General features: G+C 53.3%; 1 protein-coding gene across 14 annotated transcripts in view; it reads right to left on the minus strand.

The window, feature by feature from the left end:
• Positions 1–19,282, minus strand: part of DLG3 (discs large MAGUK scaffold protein 3) — a 77,325-nt gene that overhangs the window by 38,213 nt on the left and 19,830 nt on the right. For 3 of the 14 annotated variants that reach the window (XM_030273005.4, XM_030273003.4, XM_030273002.4), the window contains exon 1: positions 13,089–17,193. The exons of 9 other annotated variants lie outside the window; for them this stretch is intronic. In XM_030273005.4, coding sequence (XP_030128865.1) covers positions 13,089–13,412 — 324 coding nt within the window. In that variant the 5' untranslated portion in view covers positions 13,413–17,193. Of the gene's footprint in view, positions 1–13,088; positions 17,196–19,282 lie in introns of those variants that run through there. 2 more of the 14 variants (XM_030273004.4, XM_030273000.4) reach the window with 1 other exon arrangement.

Consider the following 19,282-nt stretch of genomic DNA (forward strand, 5'->3'; position numbering starts at 1 on the left):
CTGGGAATTCTCTCAGGCTTATGTCAGACTCACAAAATTTAAGTGAAATTCACACTAGGGACGGGTTAGGAGATAGGAGGAGTAGGGAGGGAAAGAAGCCTTTCTGAGGGAGGAATTTACTTCCAGCACACCAGGCTTTCAAGCACCTTCCAACAGCTGCTGTTCCTTCTAAGCACAGTGCCACCATGCCCTGGGAGAGGTGACAACATTTGGTCCCTTATCCTCATTACTCCTGCGGTAAAGCCTGTGCTCGGCAGCCTCGGCCCATCCTCCACAGCAACACATGCATCCTCCTGCCCTGAAGGGCTCCCCGTGAACCTCTCTCCGGGTCCCTCCTCCTGGGCTGCCTCTGCCCTCGGCTCGCTGCACATGGCAGGGCAGACACTGCGAGGGCGGCCGGGCAGACAGGGCAGCGAGGCGGGCACGGGGGAAGGGCGGGCAGAGAAAAGGATGGACGGAGATGCGGCACTGTAGGCCGCGGCGGCGGGTGAGACCAGGGGAGGGTCGGGACGAGATGGGACGAGACGAGAGCTGCAGACTAGAGACGGCGGAAGGAAGGACAGGACAGGACGGCCGGAGTAGAGACGGGACGGGACGGTGGGAAGAACCGGGGTGGGACGGCCGGCGATCAGGGACGAGGGCGGCTGCGGAGGGCCGAGGCCCGGCCCGGAGCGGGCGGCCGGAGCAGCGGGGAGAGCTCGGGGCCCGCCCGGAGCTGTCCAGCGCCGCCGCCGCTGAAGGCGCGGGGCTCCGCCAGCCTCCGGCACGAGGCCTGAGGGACCAGCGGCCAAAACCGAGAGGCAGAATCCCAAGGCTGACGTTCCTCGGCGGCACACAACGGAGCAGTGCAAAGCCTGGAAGGTCAGCGGTGCGTTGGAACTCCCTTCATCATCCCAAGGCTGGCGAGGAGAACAGCAGCCAGAGCAAGGAGACGCGAACCACCGGGGCAGGTGAAGTCAGCCATCTGCCTTGGGGCATCACAACTTCAGCCAGCACCCATCGAGCCAAGGTGTGGGCTGGTGAAGCAATTACAGGGACCACTGTCTGCCCATTAACAGGGGTGTTGGACTACATGGCCCAACAGCCTCTGAGTCTGTGATATTTTCACAGCAGCCAGTTGCCTCCTTATCGCTCCTGTCTGGGTTTACCCGCCCCTGACTGAGACTAGCCTCCCCCCACAACCCAGCACAGCAGTCCCCACCATGTCCTGTTTTAGTTGACCCTATTTCTAGATTATTCACTCTCCTCAATTAGTGGATGAGAGAGTTAAGGACCAACCAGACTATGGTTTAAATCCTGCCCTGGAAGGTTCTGCTCTCATATGGATGGAGCAGGAGGTAGTTAATTTGATTTATTCAGATGCTTTCTGATCTTTCCTGCAGCTGTAACTATTGGTTACAAACCCATAGTTTTTATGGCAATTAATTCTCTAACTCAGGCAAATATGACCACTTCCAAGCATTCCTGCCAAACCCCTCCTCCACACAAAAGAGAATCACAATTTTCAGGTCCAGTGTTTTGGGATCTCCAAGTCCCAGAAGCAATGTTAAACTGGGAATATCACCTCTCTAACAGTACACAGTCCTTGTATTTAATCCAGATAATTTGAGAGATAGAATGTATTAAACCTGGCAGTGGCTTTTATTAGTCCCCAGTGCAATTCTAGGAAGGGATTCCACATTCCAAGGCAGAAAAGAAGCACATCTACTGCCAGCAATTAACAACCAGTAACACATCAAGGTTTGAACATCCAGATGCCAGCTCTTATTAGATGAGTTTCCAGGAAGGATGCAGAAGATGCAGCCTAAGTGAATGTAGCCTATCATGTGCCCCATGATTTATAAAAAGAATTCAGCTTCACAAATGATGCTTTGGATCCCTCCCAGGGAGAAGTGCTCTATATAATAATATTATAGAGGCTTTTGCAGGTCCAGCCCGAGTCCTCCGCTGAGCCCGACTCCACTCTTTGTTGAATTAATAATAGCCCAAAAATCACACATCACATTGCCTCGCTCACACAGTGGTGAGCCCTAAGGACATATTTTGTTTCGTCTGCTCCCTGTGCACTGAGCATCCTTCGCAGCCATTCCACACTAGTGATTTTTTACATCTCAAAATACTGCTAGGAGCACAGTTTCCCACTCAGGCTCCAGATGGGACCCAGGAGATACCGAATGTGAGTTGCTGCTCTAAAACAAAGCCACACATGGTCAGGAGGAACTCAGATCAGGAAATCCCCACTTACCTCCTGTGGCCAGCCATTCCAACTACTACAAGAAAGGTATTTGGGCATTAGTTCTGGCTTCCACTAGCAAATATTTCAATATTTGCACTTTGCCTGTCCACTGAAGAGACAGACAAGACCTAGGACTCAGAAATAAGCAGAACACCTGAAAATAAAAAGCTTTTGCCTCCCTCCACCAGTCAGGCAGAGGTACTGAGCAGCTCTACTAGCCAGAGGAGGAGAAAGAGTGTCATAATTTTTTGCTGGGCAGCAGGAACGTGCTGGTGAATTAACCATGACTTCAATTCTATAGAGAACGGTACGTAATTTATGCCCTAAGGAGCAGGGGTTTGCTGCATGCAAAGGGAGGAGAGGGAACAGGGCTGTGCATTCAGATCACATTCAATGGGGGCTGTCAGATCTGTTCCATCTAAACCCCTTAATCACAATAGTATTTACCAAGCCCTGTTTGTGCTTGGGGGGGGTTTACAAATAGAAAGAGAAGAGGTCCAAATCCTACAGTGACCACTCCATGGCAGCAGGATCATCCAAGTCCAGTGGAGCTGGAGGTGCCCTGAACTCTCTCCATCAGGCAGAGGCACTTGGCCTCAGGGGATGGAGGCTGCAGGAACTCAAGGAGGACCTTGGGGAGTGAAGAGAGCACTGCAAGACGCAGACAGATTGATCTGGGCACAAAGCCAGCAAGGCAGAGGACAGCTGTTGAGAAAATCTGGGCAGCCACAGGAGTCAAAGGCAGCCATGGTGAAGGGGGATGAAGTTTGAAGGTCAGGATTCAAAAGCTCTCTGGTCTCATGGGGGCTGAGAGAAGCAGAGCTTCACATTCACCGAGATCTGCACGACAACCCTAGTGGCAGCCACAGCCCAGGAACTGATGGAGCACTGATCTGCCCCAGGCAGCCCCCAGAGAGGGACTGGCTCCCTGCAGAGACCCTAGGAGAGCATCGTGCCTGTTTGGGGCAGCTGCCTCTGTGGTTGAAGCCAGGAGGAGGCTGTGGGTCTGTATGCAGGGCAGAAGGGATGTCTCCTCCTCTCCAGGCTGGAGCAATATCACTGCAGTATGTGCAGGGAGCAGCCAGGCAGGCCAGCAGTGCTTGGAAAAAAGGATGTGGCCTTTCAGAACGACCCTTAGACATCCCCTCTGGGTAGTGATCTGAGAGAGGCTGCTGCTATTTGGACTCCACTTGGGCCGTGGCAGTCCAGTGACACTAACACAGCCACCTGGGAACACCAAAGCCCCAAATGCCTACAGGTATCACCCCTCACCTCAGTTGCTACTGCTGTTGTCTGCTGGCACAAAGGTAGGAATTGCAAATGATTTCCCAAAACTTTCAAGCAAAAGAAAAGCTGTAATTACATGCAAATGGAGGAGGTTCACTAGCCTGCTGCTGGGGATTGGGTCCTGCCCTGAGGCATTTCCCCGAGGACTGCTCTCAGGGCTGGCACACAGGAGCTGGGCAGGGAGACTCTGAAATGAAAGCTCAAGATAATTTCTCCAGAACTGAGATCCCAAAGCTTTGCCATAGCTTCACATCCTCCACAGAACTGGTATGGGGCCAGCTTCCAGAGGTCAGGAGACACATACCTCCTGGAGGAAAAATACACATGCTACAGATGTCTCAGGACAAGAGCAACTGGACTGTGATCACATATAAACACATTTTCATCTTAACCAGCAACGAGAATAACAGCAGCCTCCAGAGATGGCAAATAGCAGGCCAAACACACAGAGCTGCTCTCTGCAGGAGGGTGCTGTGTCCCATGTGTCATGCAAGAAGGAATGTGCAGGACAGAGTGACTACTGGAGACACTGGGCTAATGCATGAGAAGCAAAGCACTAATTTAACTCCTTTATTTCCCCAGACTGGATCAGAGTGAAAATTCAATCTGTCTTTTAATATCCTTTGTTTCATACCATCTGAGGTATAATAGTAGCACTCAGAAAGAAATGGCTCTGGAGATAAATGAAATTTGGTCTTTACATCCCTTTAAAAGCTCTCAGGAGCAGAGGTCATGAGTGGGGAAATGCCCAACAGAATTATCTAATCAGGGCTGACACTGAGCTGCTTGTAGTCTAGTTCCATCTGCTTTAATATTTTTTTTTAAGGGTGTTAAACCATGGAGAAAGCTGTGCTTTTACAGCTATGAAAGCAGCTGCTCTGTCACAGGACCGAGACGTGCCAAATTCTGGCTGTGAAAAGCAGGTACTGGCTCAGGGATGCTGAGGGTGGCACGGTGCTGCTGGGCAGCAGGGTCAGCTGCAGGATACCCAGACACCAACAGGATTCTGCCTTTGTGGGGAGCAGGTTTGCACCAAGCTGAATTAATTTCACAGGAACAAGCTGAGGTCCTGCCTACACCGCACACACAGAGAGCCCCTGCTCAGTGCCACTCACCCCGATGAGCACTGACACGCTCATCTCCTTTGTGCCAAGCTTGCCTGCCCTGTGCCCAGATGCTGCTTTTCCCAATGTTGGGCTACTTCCTGCACCAAGCCAGAGCCCAACACGCAGCTCCCACTACATCTGAGAGGACACAGCTCCTCCACAGCAACCTGAACTTGTGGTCAAGGCCCGGCAGAAACTCACTCTTGAGGCTCCCTGAGGCAAGGAGGGGATGAGTCTCGCTGGAGAGGAGGTGTGTAGAGCAGAGAGGTGCTGGCATCTTCCCTCCAGGTTGCTCCTGGGCCCTCAATGACCCCCTTGGTTTTCACCAGGCTGTGCCCAGAGAAGACATCTCACAGTCCTCCTGTTAGGAAGCAGTGCATGGCATATTCCTTCCCAGACTGAAGTCTGCTACCAGCTGGCCCATGAGATGTAGGGCTTCTCTGACATCTCAAGACAAATTCGTGTTTTGACCTAATCCTTCCATTCTCAAGGGCAGAGGAGCCACACAGCTGGCAGGGCTGATCCCATCCTCACAGATCCCTGTGCTCATCTCTCTTTGCATTCCTGGCCTTTACATGGTGGCCAGGGCAGAGGTTGCTTGGAAGCATCAACAGAGCTGGAGACCTCTGAGGGAGAGTTGATCTTTCAGGGTTCCCACAGGCTGGGACAGGGGAAAGGGAGCAAAAGAAAATAGAGGATGGAAACTTTTGGAGGCTGAAGAAGTTCTTGCCCAGAGATTAATTACCCTTCCTTTTAACTGGGCTGGAGAAAGGAACTATCTCTACACTTTTTCTCACCTCCTGCACGAGGAGCCTGTTGGCTGATATGATTTGGGCAGGGGGAGGACATGACCCAACAAGCGTGCCTGCATGAAGGGGAGTGACAGGTTGAGCCTGGCCCCTGCCCTCCTGCACAGCTCAAAACGTGGCATCAGTGATGTAGGGAAGGATGCTGGGGCTGACTGTGGAGCTTGCAGGTGCCCGCACCTACTGCGCCAGTCCCACCCAGGTGCCAGCTGCTGCCTGCGTCCCTGTGCTTGGCTCCCAGCCAGCCTGGTGGCCTGCAAGCAAGAACAGCCCTTCTCTCCAGGTTGCCTCTGGGAGATGACCAAGCTGGGCTGTTTTGGTAGCATGAGCAGGCTTTGGGGCCGTGGCAGCAGAGCCCTGGCCCCACGGCTGCACCTTGGCACTGGCTCAAAGCACTGCGGCCATCCGGAAACAGGGAACACGGGACTTGGAAGATCCCTGGTCACAAGGATCTCTGGCAAAGCCACTCAAGTGCCCCAAGTGTAATGTGAACACAAACAGCTACTGGAGGTTTAATCTTTGTTTTGGTGTCTTTTTTTTTTTTTTTTTTTTTTTTTTTTAAGAGTAGCTTAAATAGGCACTGGAAAAAGCCTTTACTCAGTAGCACAGGAAGAAAGCTTCCCAAAGAGAAGCTCTGTTGAATATAAGTTTCCATTTAGAAACCATTAAGGCCAGGGTGTTCAAACTTGAAAGTTAGACATCCTGTTCCAGGCTCAGCCCACTAAAATAAGTGACCCAATTTGCAGAGCCACTGGGCTTCAGTAGCTTCTCTTTGACCTGTTGGTACCAAATAAAATTTACTTGATTCCTTTTCGCACAGGAAGAGTTGTTATTATCTGAAAGAGTCACATGCTTTTATCTTCCTCTCAGACAAATACATATGTAGAGAGGGGGAAAAAAAGGGAATAAGGAATAGTGTTAAAATAAAGATTTCTATAGTTCCTGGGATTCAAATATCCTAATTTCTTCTTTTAGCAAGTTCCAGAGCACACCCAGCTAACAAGTGTTAAGAAACCTGTTTCTGTGGGAAAAAAAAGCAAACCAAGATCCATCAACAGAGATTCAAGAAAAATTCCAGTTAATACAAAGGTGACAAGAAGGTATCTAGGGTCTGGTCCAAGGTGCTCTGAAGCACTACATGGTCCCAAAAATAATTACACCCTCGGAACGGTTCTTCGGCAAGCCCCATCCAGCGAGCTCTGCAAGTTAAACTGCGAAGTTCATTCCAAATTCAGGTATTCTGAACTTGTCAAACACTGCATTAAAAGTTTTCATCTCTAAGTCCCTGATACATGCTCACAGCACATTGCTGGATTTGCAACGAGGGCCCTTGAGGACACCCTACATCATCCCATCCTTGCATGTGTTAAAACCAGCTGTGAGCATTAACACAGCCCACTGCACCCACAGTGCTGGCACAACCTCACAGCAAGGGTTACACCCATCCCTGAATCACAGCTGCCAGGCTGAGCCCCAGGCTCACTGTCCCTCCTGCCTGCACGTGAGGTTTGGGGTGGCAGGCAGAGCCGCCTCATCCCCACACGGAGCTCCTGGTGCCCCAGCACAGGGCCTGCTCTCCCCTGGCACCCAGAGACCACGGTCCCCTTGGAGAGCATCCTGCACCAGGCTGTGCGCAGCGGGCGCCCGGCACATCACCACAGCCCTGATTACGTCCTGATTAGTCTTAATGACTTCCCCTCTCTAAATGAGCATTCACAGCTCTGGAAGGAATGGAAGCTTCTCTCCTCCCATAATAGCACAGACGTGCAGAGGGGCTTACCCGAACAAGGCAACTCTCCAGGAACAGTGACAGCTTCTGCTTCGCTTCCTCCTCCCACCCTCCCCTGCACCCAGGGTACCTGGATTGAGCCTCTGGTACAGCTGTCCCCTGGGTTTTCCTCTCATGCAACCCCCCGTGGGACTGTACACTCTGAGCATGGCCAGCAGATCCCTGCTGAATGCCTGACACTGATCAGGACTAGGCTCAGGCAGGTTCCAGTGGTGGTGGAGGAGCTGGTGGAAGGCGCAGTCACGGGGGCATGGGACATCCCTCCAACAGGAACGACAGCAGGTGATGGCAGTGGAGGCTGATGGGCTTCCTGCTGCCTCCAGGTTCTTCACCAGGAGCAACTTCCTCCACATTGCACACACCCCTGCTGAAACATGTCTATGCTTGGCCCTGTATGCCTCACCAATGCACTCTCCACCTCCTCCTCCTCCTCTAGCAGTGCGGCAGGGCTACATCCTCCCATTTCTGGCAGGTACTTTGCTCTTCTTCCACATGTGGCATTGATGTGGTCTCTCCCACCTATGTGGCCTCAGATGCTGCCTCTAGAGCAGCAGCTACATATCTAGCACAGGCAGTTCAGACACCAACTCCAGCACCTCTCCCTGTGCTGCTCCAGGGCTCCCTCCAGCAGCTCAAGACCCCAAACCCAGCAGCCAGGCACAGCTCTAGGCTGCAGTCTGCACATCTGGGCTGGCTGACAGGCAGCACTTGGTAATCCAGCTGGAGAGGAGCTAAGCTCAGTCCTTCAACTCACTTCTCTAATTCCAGCATTATCCCTTACTGTATTAAAGGGATGAGTCAGAAAAGCCAACAAGCACAAGTATACAGCACCTGTCCAAGGGATTCACATGCCCAAAGAAAAGGGGGAAAGCCTTACAGGTGAATAAATAAACTAAGGAGACAAATGTCCTCAGCTGTCAACTCCTAAATTAATTCAACATGTTTTGTGAAGGAGCACTGAGAGCATCTGACCTCCTGGGAGAACATGCCCCACCCTCAGTCCAAGGGATGGGTGACAGCAGGACATGGGATGCTCTGGGGTGGGTGAGGAGAAGCAGCTCACCCAGCATCTGTGTGATAAGGTTTTCCCAGGAGAGGCACAAGGAAGGGGTATGACTTTAAAAAACATTATCTAGGCCTTGATTTCATCTGTGGGGCAGGAAAGGAACATCAAAGCCATGGGAAAAATCAGCTTCTTCCCAGGGGCCAAGGGGCTGAGGGTGGGTGTGAGACTGGGCTTGGGGGAAGGAGAGCAGCTCAGTACCTGGTTATAGCAACTCAGCTGGGTGATGATGGCAGGATCACCAGATGGAGATGCCCAAGAAACAAGCTGAGAGGTGGGATCAGATGGAGGGGGATATATTAGGAACAGACACGCAGATTTACACATCGTGAGTGAGGAGGTGACAAACAGGTCTGCGGAAGGGGAATCAAACTCTCGCGAGGGAGTGGAGTGTGATGGAGGAGTGAGCGAGAGGGAAGACTCTCTGTGACTCTGGCTGGCAGGGGGACATGCCAGAAGAGATGCTGGAGGTGGAGGGAGGACAGGGGGACCACCAGTGACCAGAAACAGATGGATGGGCCCAGGAACAGACAAGCACCGTGTTCAGCAATGGATCCAGACGCAAAGGACAAGTTTCACTACAGCTGCATCTACATTTAGGTTGCCAAAAATACCTTTCACAGATTGGCTGTCTTTAATTAAAAGGATGTCTCCTGTGCTCCTGGCACAATACAGAACTCATCCTGCCACGTGGGGCTCTGTGTGGAAGCTTTGCGGGGGGGACTTCCCCATGGGACAGCTCCTCTTTGCCTTCATCCTTCCACAATCTGCCAGTGCTGGGCAGCTCAGGCAGAGGTGCTTCCCTGAAATGCCCCTCCACAGTGCAGGCACAGAGAAAAGAAGGAAAACTTCACCCCCTTCCTGTTTTGGCTTCTCTCCTTCCCTCCAAACACGGAGAACGCCTTCCTCCTCTCTCCTCCTCCACGTTTCAGTGCAAAGATTTAGCTAATTTCTTCTATGAATAGCACGGGAGTAGCCATAGCAACATCACCCTGCCAACCTCACCACCTCCACTGCCTCCATGTCCCCGGCACCCTGTTCCTCTCACCCTCCCTCACATCTCCCCAAGGAACATCTGGGGCTTCAGCCATTTCCCACAAAGCAACCTGTGTTTGGCTTCCTGCCTGCCCCCCTTGGTGCTCTCCCTCCTTCCTTCCAGCCATACCTTCTCATTACTCAGAAACCTGGTCTGAACCCCCACAGTTTCTCCAAGGCTCTTTCCTCCCCCTGCCACCCATGCCCCAAGAGACAGGAGCCCCAAGTCCAACACTGTCAGAAGGCTCAGCAAATGCTGGTGCTCTGGCCACGATGTGGTGCCTACCTACTGCAGTTAATTGCCCAGGGCATGGGAGGAACTCAACAAGCAACGTTTGTGCATCAAAAACCACCCCTGAAAATCAGTGAAATGCTCACTGCTGAGGGTGGGCAGGGACGATCTGTCACACTCCTCCACCTGCCTGGCCATGAAACACTTCTGCCAGGGGTGGAGGCCACACAAGCCTGGCATGCTCCAGGCATTTGCAGGTGGTCTCATTGTAATGGCCACCCCAAGAGGGTGAAAGGGATCACAGAAAGGACTTTGCATTCCTGGCCAAGCAAGGCCAGCAAACCTGAGACAACCCTGGGGGCAGAGGGCACTTCCTCACCACATGCCAGGGAACTGCACTGCCCTGGGCCCCTGCCCTAGCCCATGGCCTAGACACCCAAAATGCACATGAAAATGCTGGTAACACCCTTGAGACTCACATGGGGGGCCCTCGCTCCAGTCACTGTGCCTGGCACTGGAGTCTTTAGAGTGAGCTGAGACTCAGGGCTGGACATTCCCTGTGGGAGGGAAAGGTGCTTCTTCTGGACACTCAGCTCTTTGAGCAGGGCTGGAGAAGGGGCTTAGGCATGGCCAGGCAGTTGAGCACCCCTCTCCTGAGGGGCCATGGGCGTCACCGTGCAGGGGAGAGGAGGGGTTTGAGCAGTCTGCTCCTCTAGTGTTGCATATCAGGGTTGCTTCCCTGGATCACACTGCTGTTCTTCCCCCAAAGCCAGGAAGTCCTCTGTCACCCCAGTCTGGCAGGGGAGGAATTGAATTCCCCACCAGTGAGCAAACGGGGACAAGGAGGGCACAGGGACAACAGGAGGGATAGTGATGGGAACAACAGAGGGCAGCGATGATATCAAGTGCAGGGACCGGGAACTAATGAGCAGGGAACATGGATAGATAAGGGAAAAGAAATGGAAGACATCTCAAAGGGGAGAAGAAAAGCAAAGCAAAAAAGATGTGAGTTACCTAGACCTCTGAGATTTCCTCCCTCCCTCTGTGAGGATTAGGGATTCTCAGTTACTGGCATTGCCTGAGCAAGCTAAAATGTGTCCTAGAGAAGGGGAGAGGCAGAAGGAGAGAACAGATGGGGGTTGGAAGTGGGAGGAGGTACAGGTTGACGCTGGGACCATGCTGTGTGTTGGGCAGCACGTGTGGGCACGTCTCACATGCCATAGAGCTGCACACAGGGTATATGAGTATGCCATGATGTCAGAGAACATACACCACCATATCCAACTGTGAGCATGTTTCTGATGTCAGAGCACTAGCACATGCTTCTCTGCTTGCATGAAGAAGCAAGGGGAGAAAAAACACTTATATCAAAGTTGGTCAAGCTCCCCAGGAGGTTAACAGACCCCTGCTTACTCAGGAAAGCCTCTTGGCCTGTGCACCCCTTCCCATCTCAGCTGCTGGAAGTGCTTTCAGGGACAGTTAACTCATTTAAAGGGGCAGCCCTGAAAAATGGCAGCCCTTTCTCCAGCCAAGGCTCTCCTGGAAAGGGAGGCCGCCTGTGAAGGAGATTGCTTTGCATCTGCAACCTCCAGCCAAATCTACCCAGAGCCAAACATTTCCCAGCCTCCCAGAGCCAACTGGACCTGCTTGCCTGGGCACAAGCCATGCCTAGATGTTTCCATGTTACCACCTTTTGTCCCTCTGCCCACCACTGGACTGAGAAGAACGTGGATACCTTGGGGCCCAGGCGCTTCGCCCCCTTGGATCAGGAGGAGAGCATTGCTGAGGCATTTACTGCAAGCTTTACTCACAGCATACATTTGCTCCACACCAGGGAGCGGCTGCCTGCTCTGATACAGGCAGTGCACATACCACACACGTCATATTCTACATGCAGACCCCACTATGCTCACATAGCCTCAAACACTGGCATCCTCTGTTGCTTGCAATGCCGTGAGAAGCATTTGATTTTCCTTTCATGTTCAGAAAGGAAAAGGCAGAGCAGAGATTCCCAACGTGGACTTTCCGAGCAGCCCAAGCTCCATGGCAGCACCACAAAGAGACAATGATTTCTCTTCCACCATTGCAAAAACATGAAAGGCTCCCCTGCCCAGCCTGCCACGACAGCAATGCAGCTGGCATCACTTCCTTCTCACACTGCTTGCAATTGTCTTACTAGGAATACTGGGCTGGACCTTTCATGCAAGCAGGAGTAGAAAAGAGGGAGCAAACATGCTTCTATTTTCTGCTCCCTGAGCTTGCTGCTTTGGATGGAGGGAAGGAAAGAGATAGTGGAGGAAAGATGAAAGGATGCTTGCCAGGAATCAGCAAGTGAGAGATAACTGAGGCTGATTTTGATACAAAGAGTGGCAGAGAAAGAGAGAGAAAGCAGGACCAGGCTCATAGGAAAGTGGCTGGAGTTTTTGGTGCCTTCTGTAAATATAATCTCAGCTATCAGTTATGAATCTAATTATTTCAACCAGAGCTACAGACAGACAGTAATGAAGAAAAAACAGAGGAAGGGAAGAAGAGGGTTGTGTTTGCCGAGAGCAGAGGAGGAGAGAATTTCCATTGATTCCTGTGTGTCTGCCTGCTACAGCATCTTGAAATAATAATTAGAAAGATCAATAAGAAATCATGTGAGGCTGAAGATAATGAATGAAAGAAGCAGAAGAAGCAAAGGGAAATGCCTTTCTCTCAAGCTGTGTAAATTGTTTTCCAGGCAGGGTCTAGCCTCCATTTTAATGCTTTGCAAAAAGATCCAACCATTTTCTAAGCTGGTTGTGGGTTCAAAACAAGACTGGTCTCTCCATTTAGGGGAGAGAGACACAGCCCGAGAATAGGTCCTGGAGAACACTAATAAAATGAATGTGTGTGGGAAGAAATGGAGGCAGTGAAATGGGGCAGAATGCACACAGCACGCCACCGACCAGAGCAGGGTTACGTAATAATCTCGGGGAGCAGGGACGCAGCAGCAGAGCGAGGAAACCACAACTCAGTGGAGAGTGGGTGACAGTTTGGGAGCGCTGGCAAGCAACACTGTGAACCCACGAGGCTGCCCAGCGGGCAGCACGCACCATGCCTGCTAAACACAGCATGATGGGATGCCCTTGGTATTGCCAGAGCTTCAGGCATCGGCATCGCAAGCAGCCAGCACCTCAGGTGGGGTGTCCAAAATACATCACGTCCGACGACCACCTTGCACCAAGCAAGATCCATTTGACCCCGTTCGGCCCTGGGAAGACTGCTCCAGTGCCAGGCTCCTACGCTGGGCAGGACCGCAGGAGCCAGCCCGAACAACGGCAACGCCAACCCGAGCGAGTCCGACGGCCAACCGCAGCGACGCCGGTACCCAGCCCCAGCAGCGCCAGCATCCACGTCGGCTGCTCGCGGCGCCCCGGGGGTGATGCTACAGCGAGCCAGGAACCCGCCAGGAACCCGCCAGGAACCCGCCAGGAACCCTGCGTTACCCCGACAGCCGCCCGCCCCGTCGCGTCCCGCACCGGGGAGCCGCTGCCCGGGGCTGGCCCGTACCTGCTCGTACCAGTCGCGGCTCGAACACGTGCACTCGGGCCACCAGCCCGGGCCGCTCCCGTTCACCTTGGCCGCGCTCTTGCCCGGCGCCGGCGGCGGCTTCAGCGCGGCGGGGTCGCGGGCGGGGGGCGCCAGCTTGGCCTTGCCGCGGGCGGCGGGCACGGCCCCCCCGGCTGCGGGCAGGGTCTGCGAGCCGTAGCCGCCGTAGCCGTACTGCTCGTGCTGCCACTCGCCGTAGGAGGGGGGGTCCATGCGCCGCAGGGCCGCCATCCGCGTTACCTCGTAGCACTCGGGACACTTGCAGCAGTGATGGTGCTTGTGCATCGCTGCCCTCACACCATAGAGCCGGCAGGGAGGGAGGGAGGGAGGGGGGCGGCGCGGAAGGGCGGAGGGAGGTAGGGAGGAGGGAGGTAGGGATGCTCAGGGGGCGGCAGCGGCCCCCGCCCCGCGCAAGGCGCGCCTGCCGCCTCTTCGTCCGCTCGGCGCCCCCGGCCCCGTGGGAGGAGGAGGAAGAGGAGGAAGGGAGGGGGATGGTGTTACAGGGCGGTGATCTCCGCGGGGGCGCGCCGCGGCATCGTCCGCAATGCCACCCAGTGCCGGGGCCGCTCCTGACGCGGGCCGCGGGGCAGCAGCTCCGAGCCGCTCGGCTGCACGGGGCGGCTCAGCCCAGCCCGGCTCGGCTCGGCTCGATGGGGGACCGCGGCACCTGCGGCGGCGCGGAGCATCCCTCGCCTCCCCTCCCCCGCAGCGACCAATCCGCGCCGGCGGAACCTCCGCGCCCCGCCCCGGTGTCGGGGGCGCCGCTCATCCCCGCGCTCCGGGCAGACCCCGGCCGCGCCGCCCCCGCGGCCCCCGCGCAGGCGGCATCCAGAGGGAGCAGAACGCTGCGCTGCGCTGCCTCACGCATCACCTTGCGGCTGCTCTCAGCCCGCCTCCTGCGCACCGGGCAGCCCTTGTGCAGCGCCCGCCGTTCCTCCAGCCCCGCGCGGCCGTGCCAGCCCTGCCAGCTTTGTGATTGACACCAAGAGGGGTTCGCTTTGCTTCAGCTGTGGCCCGCACTGGAGTAGGAAATAATTTTTCCAGATCTGAACTGGTCGCTAGCCTGGTAGCAGTACCTCTGTTGCGTCTCTATCAGTTCTCACCTTGCTTTTTTGAAAATGTTACCACTTGTGTTCCATCCAGAACAGCACCCTGGGGATGTTCCATCCAGAACAGCACTGCCCCACGAGCCACAGGTGTAGAACGGTGTAGAAACCACGAGGGCCTTTGCTGGGCCTTCCACCTACTGTCATCAGGGGATGGTAAAAGCAGAGCAGAAATGCCTACTGGTGCAGCAGGGCAGGGGTGCTGCTCCCAAGTACAGCTCAGCAGTCCTTCACCTCTTGCAAAGAAGCGCAGGACTGGAAGAAGTTCAGAAGAGCCATCCAGACAAATTGATGGGGAGAGAGAGAAAAACCATTACAAACCCCCACATCTGACCATTTAGAACCTGAACCTGGCCTCTTAATGCCTAAACGTTGTAAAAAACACTAGGCTGGGTGAAAAACTATTTTAAATAAATGGTACATAAATATGTAGAGAAGCAATGAAATGTGCACTGGGCTCCCACAGGCTATGGCTAAAAGACACAAGCTGAGCCACAAGATATGGTGGTGCAACACCTCAGTTCAGGTTCCAAGGTCTGCAAGGCTCCTCCTGGCCTCCTGCAGCTGGTGCAATATGGCCCTGGGCACGAGCAGGGCTGTGGGAGCAGGAAGTGCATGGTGGCTGGTCAGATAAATGCCCCTGTCCACTCCCCGTTCCTTTAGCTCTTTAAACTGCAGTACAAAATTACTTCTGCACTTCCCCTCCACACACAGAGGTACTCCTGCAGGGTTTGCTTTCAAGCAGTCAGGTGGAATGGTTGTTTCTGAGTGAAGGGAAGGGGGCAGAAGACACCCCAAAATCAGGACTGGCGTTGCCCCCAAGTGCCGTGTTGCCCACTGCACAGTGCTGCACCTGTCCTCTCCAGCACTGCCTGCACTTCACCGTCTACAGACGGTGCTCAGGTCACCTCAATCACAGCGGTGGTTTAATGCCACAGAATGTTGGAGTGGCTTAGACACATTTCCCTGCTGCAGGCTCAGAACAATCATAATGTTCCTGGACAGCAAGCCTAGAGCATCTGTCCTCAGCATGGTGACATCAAGCAGCCAAGCACAGCAGCGCTGCTGAGCCCTCAGAAATAGCTCCACCAGTGAGGCTCACCCCGCTGCTCCCCTGGGCTGTCTCTGGACACAGGGGCACTGTGGCACGGACCCAAAGAGATGTACCAAGATGAAGCCAATGGCAGCACACAATACAGTGTTCCCACTGCAGAGCTCAGTGCCACAGGACGTTGCAGACCCCAGGAGCTCACTAGGGCAGGGCAGCGTGGGATGCCGGCATGCAAAGCAAGCTTGTTCAGAATTAATCAATGAAAAACTGTGTTTGAGTGCATGGCAGGAAACCGTGCAGTTTCCTGTTGGCTTTAAGAGAGGATTTTTCACTTCGGGCTTTAAGGAATTAGGATTATCTCCACATCTTTACTGCTCCTTGTGCCATCAGATGGGAATGACAGGAGGGACTGGGGCCAGACTGAAGCTGTGATAGAGGATTGCTGTACCAAAGTAGAGCAAAAAGCCTTGTAAAGAAGGGCAGGTGGCCAGTGTCTCACCCATGAGACCAAAAGGACATGAATTCCTTGTTACCTGCCCACCCATTGGCACCTCTGAGATAACTTCATCAATGAGATGTGCTCGGTACCTGGGCATAACTAATTACTGCTCCATCCCAGCTGCAAACCTCCTTCCCACTGCACTTCCTACCTTGGGATGGCATGGTTAGGTTGCAGGGACCCTGCAGTGGCCACCCAGTGAGGCCTCTCCAGTGCCACAGGCCTTCCCCAAAGCCATCTTTGGGCCAAGGTCAGTCAGGCGCCCCATGTCTGCAAGAAGCTGACTTGGGTGGGAGGAAAGCACCAGGGAACTGCACAAGCAGAGTTTGTCACCCCAACTGCTCACACCTGTCCTGCTCCAGACATATCCCTTGTCACTCTGTCCTGGGATGGGGCAGGCAAGGACATGGGCATTTACTCATGGGAGGAAGCGCAGAAGCAAAGGACAAGAGCTGTTAGGGAAAAATGCTTCAATAAGGAGCTGAGTGAACAATAAAGAGAAGCATTTAATTTGATTTTTTTTTCCCTCCCATTTTTTTCCTTTTTTTGGTGCATCCTCCGCAAGGAAGGTGTCTGGTTCTCTCACTGCTCGGTCTCTGCAGCCTTCACAGCCATTCATGCAATGGGCATGTCCACATGGGAAACACCCTCACTGCCAGCCCTGGAAGGCCATGATTATAGTCTCCACCCCATGCCACTTTCCCCAGCTCTCTTATCTGTTAGTGCTTCATTGCCAGTTGCAAACAGAGGGGTTTTGAGCCTCAGCTGTCACAGCTCTTTAGAGTCCTTCCTTACCCTTTGCATCTCCCCTCCCCAAACCCCATTTTAGCTGCCACAAGAGTTGTTTCATTCCTTTGCATTTGTAATGAACTACATGTGCCACCTGCTAGCCCCAATTAAAAGGGAAAATAGTAATCCATGGTTGCTGCTGCCTGCTTGCAACGTTCCCTAATGCTGCACAGGACTTGGGATACCTAATCACACTTAAAAGGCCAGAGCTGGTTGACCAGAGACCACAGCTTGTTTTAGTGAGTAGTGGCATTTGGGGAACTAGGGGTGGCTTTGCTGGGAGACCAAGTGAAGCGGGCACCTGCACTGGGGGGCCCAGGCCTGTGTCTGGCAGGGCAGGCACAGTGCCCAGCACTTTGAGGCAGCTGTGGGCATCTTGCATGAGCTTTGAGCAGGGCTAAAGGAGATGAGAGCTGATTTCCAGGCAGGTGCCTTCATGGAGGGAAGCAATTCAAGAGCTCTCTCATTCTCTACCCTCTTCCTACCGTATTCTCCCTGTCTTATTTAAATTCAGCTTTGGCAGCTGCTCTTTTTACAGGTGCTAATTTCAGCAAAGTGCCAAGGAATTCCCGGAGATGATGCTATTTACAAGGCATGAAGATGGCACAGAGCTCGGTTTTATCTGGTGTCACCAGCATTTCAGACCCTGCTGCCGCTTCCTTCCTCTCAAATGAAGTCCTGCAGGAAGAGGAAGGCAAGTGTGAGGCACCAGGCACTGCAGGTTTGTAGTACCTACAGCCCTTCTAGGAGCAGGAGATCGGAAGATGGGGCAGACTGAAGGCAGGCAGTTCCTTGCAGAAACAGCAGCCACGTGAGAGCTTGACTGTCACCCAAGAGGAGCTGGATTCTGCCCGGGGAATTGAAGCCACAGGTTTGCTCTGAGCCTGGGTGCAGAGAGGGAGTCTATATAATGCTCAGGAGGAGGGGGAGGACAGTTTTGCATGGGGAGAGGTACCTTTTTCCATCACCATCACCTGCAAAAAGACAGCCAATACGTGCAGCCCAGGGAGGCAGCAGGGACACATATCTGGGTGGGCAGACTAGGAGGAGATGAGCAGTAAAGAGAAAGACCAACTGAACATGGCTCAGTCTGACAGTCAGTTGCTTAGCACTAACACAGACTCCACCCAGCAGGAATTTGCCATTTGCTGGGCCTGGGGCTTCTCAATTGGAACTTGAAGAGGTGCTCTGCAGAGCTGGCTGCATAGATACTGTGCACAAATAGGGCTGGAGGCTCCTGTGAACACTGGAGGGTTTGTGCAGTCACAGCTGAGAGGGAAGGGACAGGATAAGAAACATCTCACTTCATGGCCATTCCTTCCTGCCACCAGCAGCAATTCACGCTGGGAAATGTGCAACTGGGATAATACTAACCAGGCATACCAAGGGAGCAATAGCTCTCAGCACTTTCAGGGCAGATGCCCAACAAATTATTCTCCTCCAGGGCAAAACAACTTTTATTCTATTAATGATACCTGATACATTGCCCAGTTGCTGTATCCTCGCTTATTGGTGCTATGATGCCCGACCGGCAGGAATGATGTGCAGGAACTCCATGATATCAGAAGGCAAATTAATTACTTTATGAAACTATATTATACTATAACTATATTACACTAACAAGAACTATCACAAACTAGAAAAACCCGTGATTCTCTGCTGAGAGTCCCGACACAGCTGTGACCTAATTGGTCAATGAATCCAAACTACCATCAGCAGAGTCCAATTAACAAATCACTCTTAGGTAAACAATCTCCATAACACATTCCACATGTGCACAAACACAGGCCCAGCAAATGAGATAAGAATTGTTTTGATTCTCTTTTCTCTGCTTCTCTCAGGATTTCTCCTGAGAAAGCTAAGTCTCTCTCTGTTCAGAGGACACATGAATACCACACTCGCTTGTGGCACGAGAGTCTTTAACAAACACCATTGGTTGGTTTCTGCAACTCACATAATGGACAACTGTCTTCATGGCTGTCTGGGGGAGAGGAGAGGAGAGGAGTGATGGAGACCTGAAGCAGGTCCTTACAGCAGGGCTCAGGCTCCTTGCCTGTAAAGGAAAGCCTGGAGGCATTATTTAATAACAAACGAATGCAGGCTTCGTGGAACTCCTGACAGCCTCACAATGCCCACAGCTGCTCTCCCATCTCTGGCAGGGATGCTCCTGCCCTGTGTTGGAGCACTCGAGGCATGGGCTGGCTGTGGGCTGCCTTAAAGCACTTCCCTCCAGAGCAGGGGGGAGCCTTGCTGCTGCAATGGCACGGCAATCACAGCACCGACGTGCCCCATGGCCCATGGGTGCCCACTCGTTGTGTGTGCCCACTCGTTGTGTGTGCCCACTCGTTGTGTGTGCCCACTCGTTGTGTGTGCCCACTCGTTGTGTGTGCCTCATTTCCTTTAGAAAATGACAGAGCAGAGGGAAGGTTTGACAGCGTGACCAGGGCACAACTTCGCCACTCCACACCAGGACCACAGCAAGGTGTTTTGAAATCTCACTATCTTTAAAAGAATCAGTTACTAATTTTCTGGTCATGTACCTTGATGTCTGGCTTGTGCCTAGTGTGATACCACCAGCAATCCTGTTTCCCTGCATCCTTTACTAGCCCCAAACTGCCCCTGGGTATGGCCACATACTTCAGCCTTAGTGGGAGCCAAACACACCCTGCCTGGGCTGTACAAGCCTGTGAAGATCTCCTGGCTGGTTCTG

The sequence above is a fragment of the Taeniopygia guttata genome, chromosome 4A (assembly GCF_048771995.1).
Source record: "Taeniopygia guttata chromosome 4A, bTaeGut7.mat, whole genome shotgun sequence".
NCBI lineage: Eukaryota > Metazoa > Chordata > Aves > Passeriformes > Estrildidae > Taeniopygia > Taeniopygia guttata.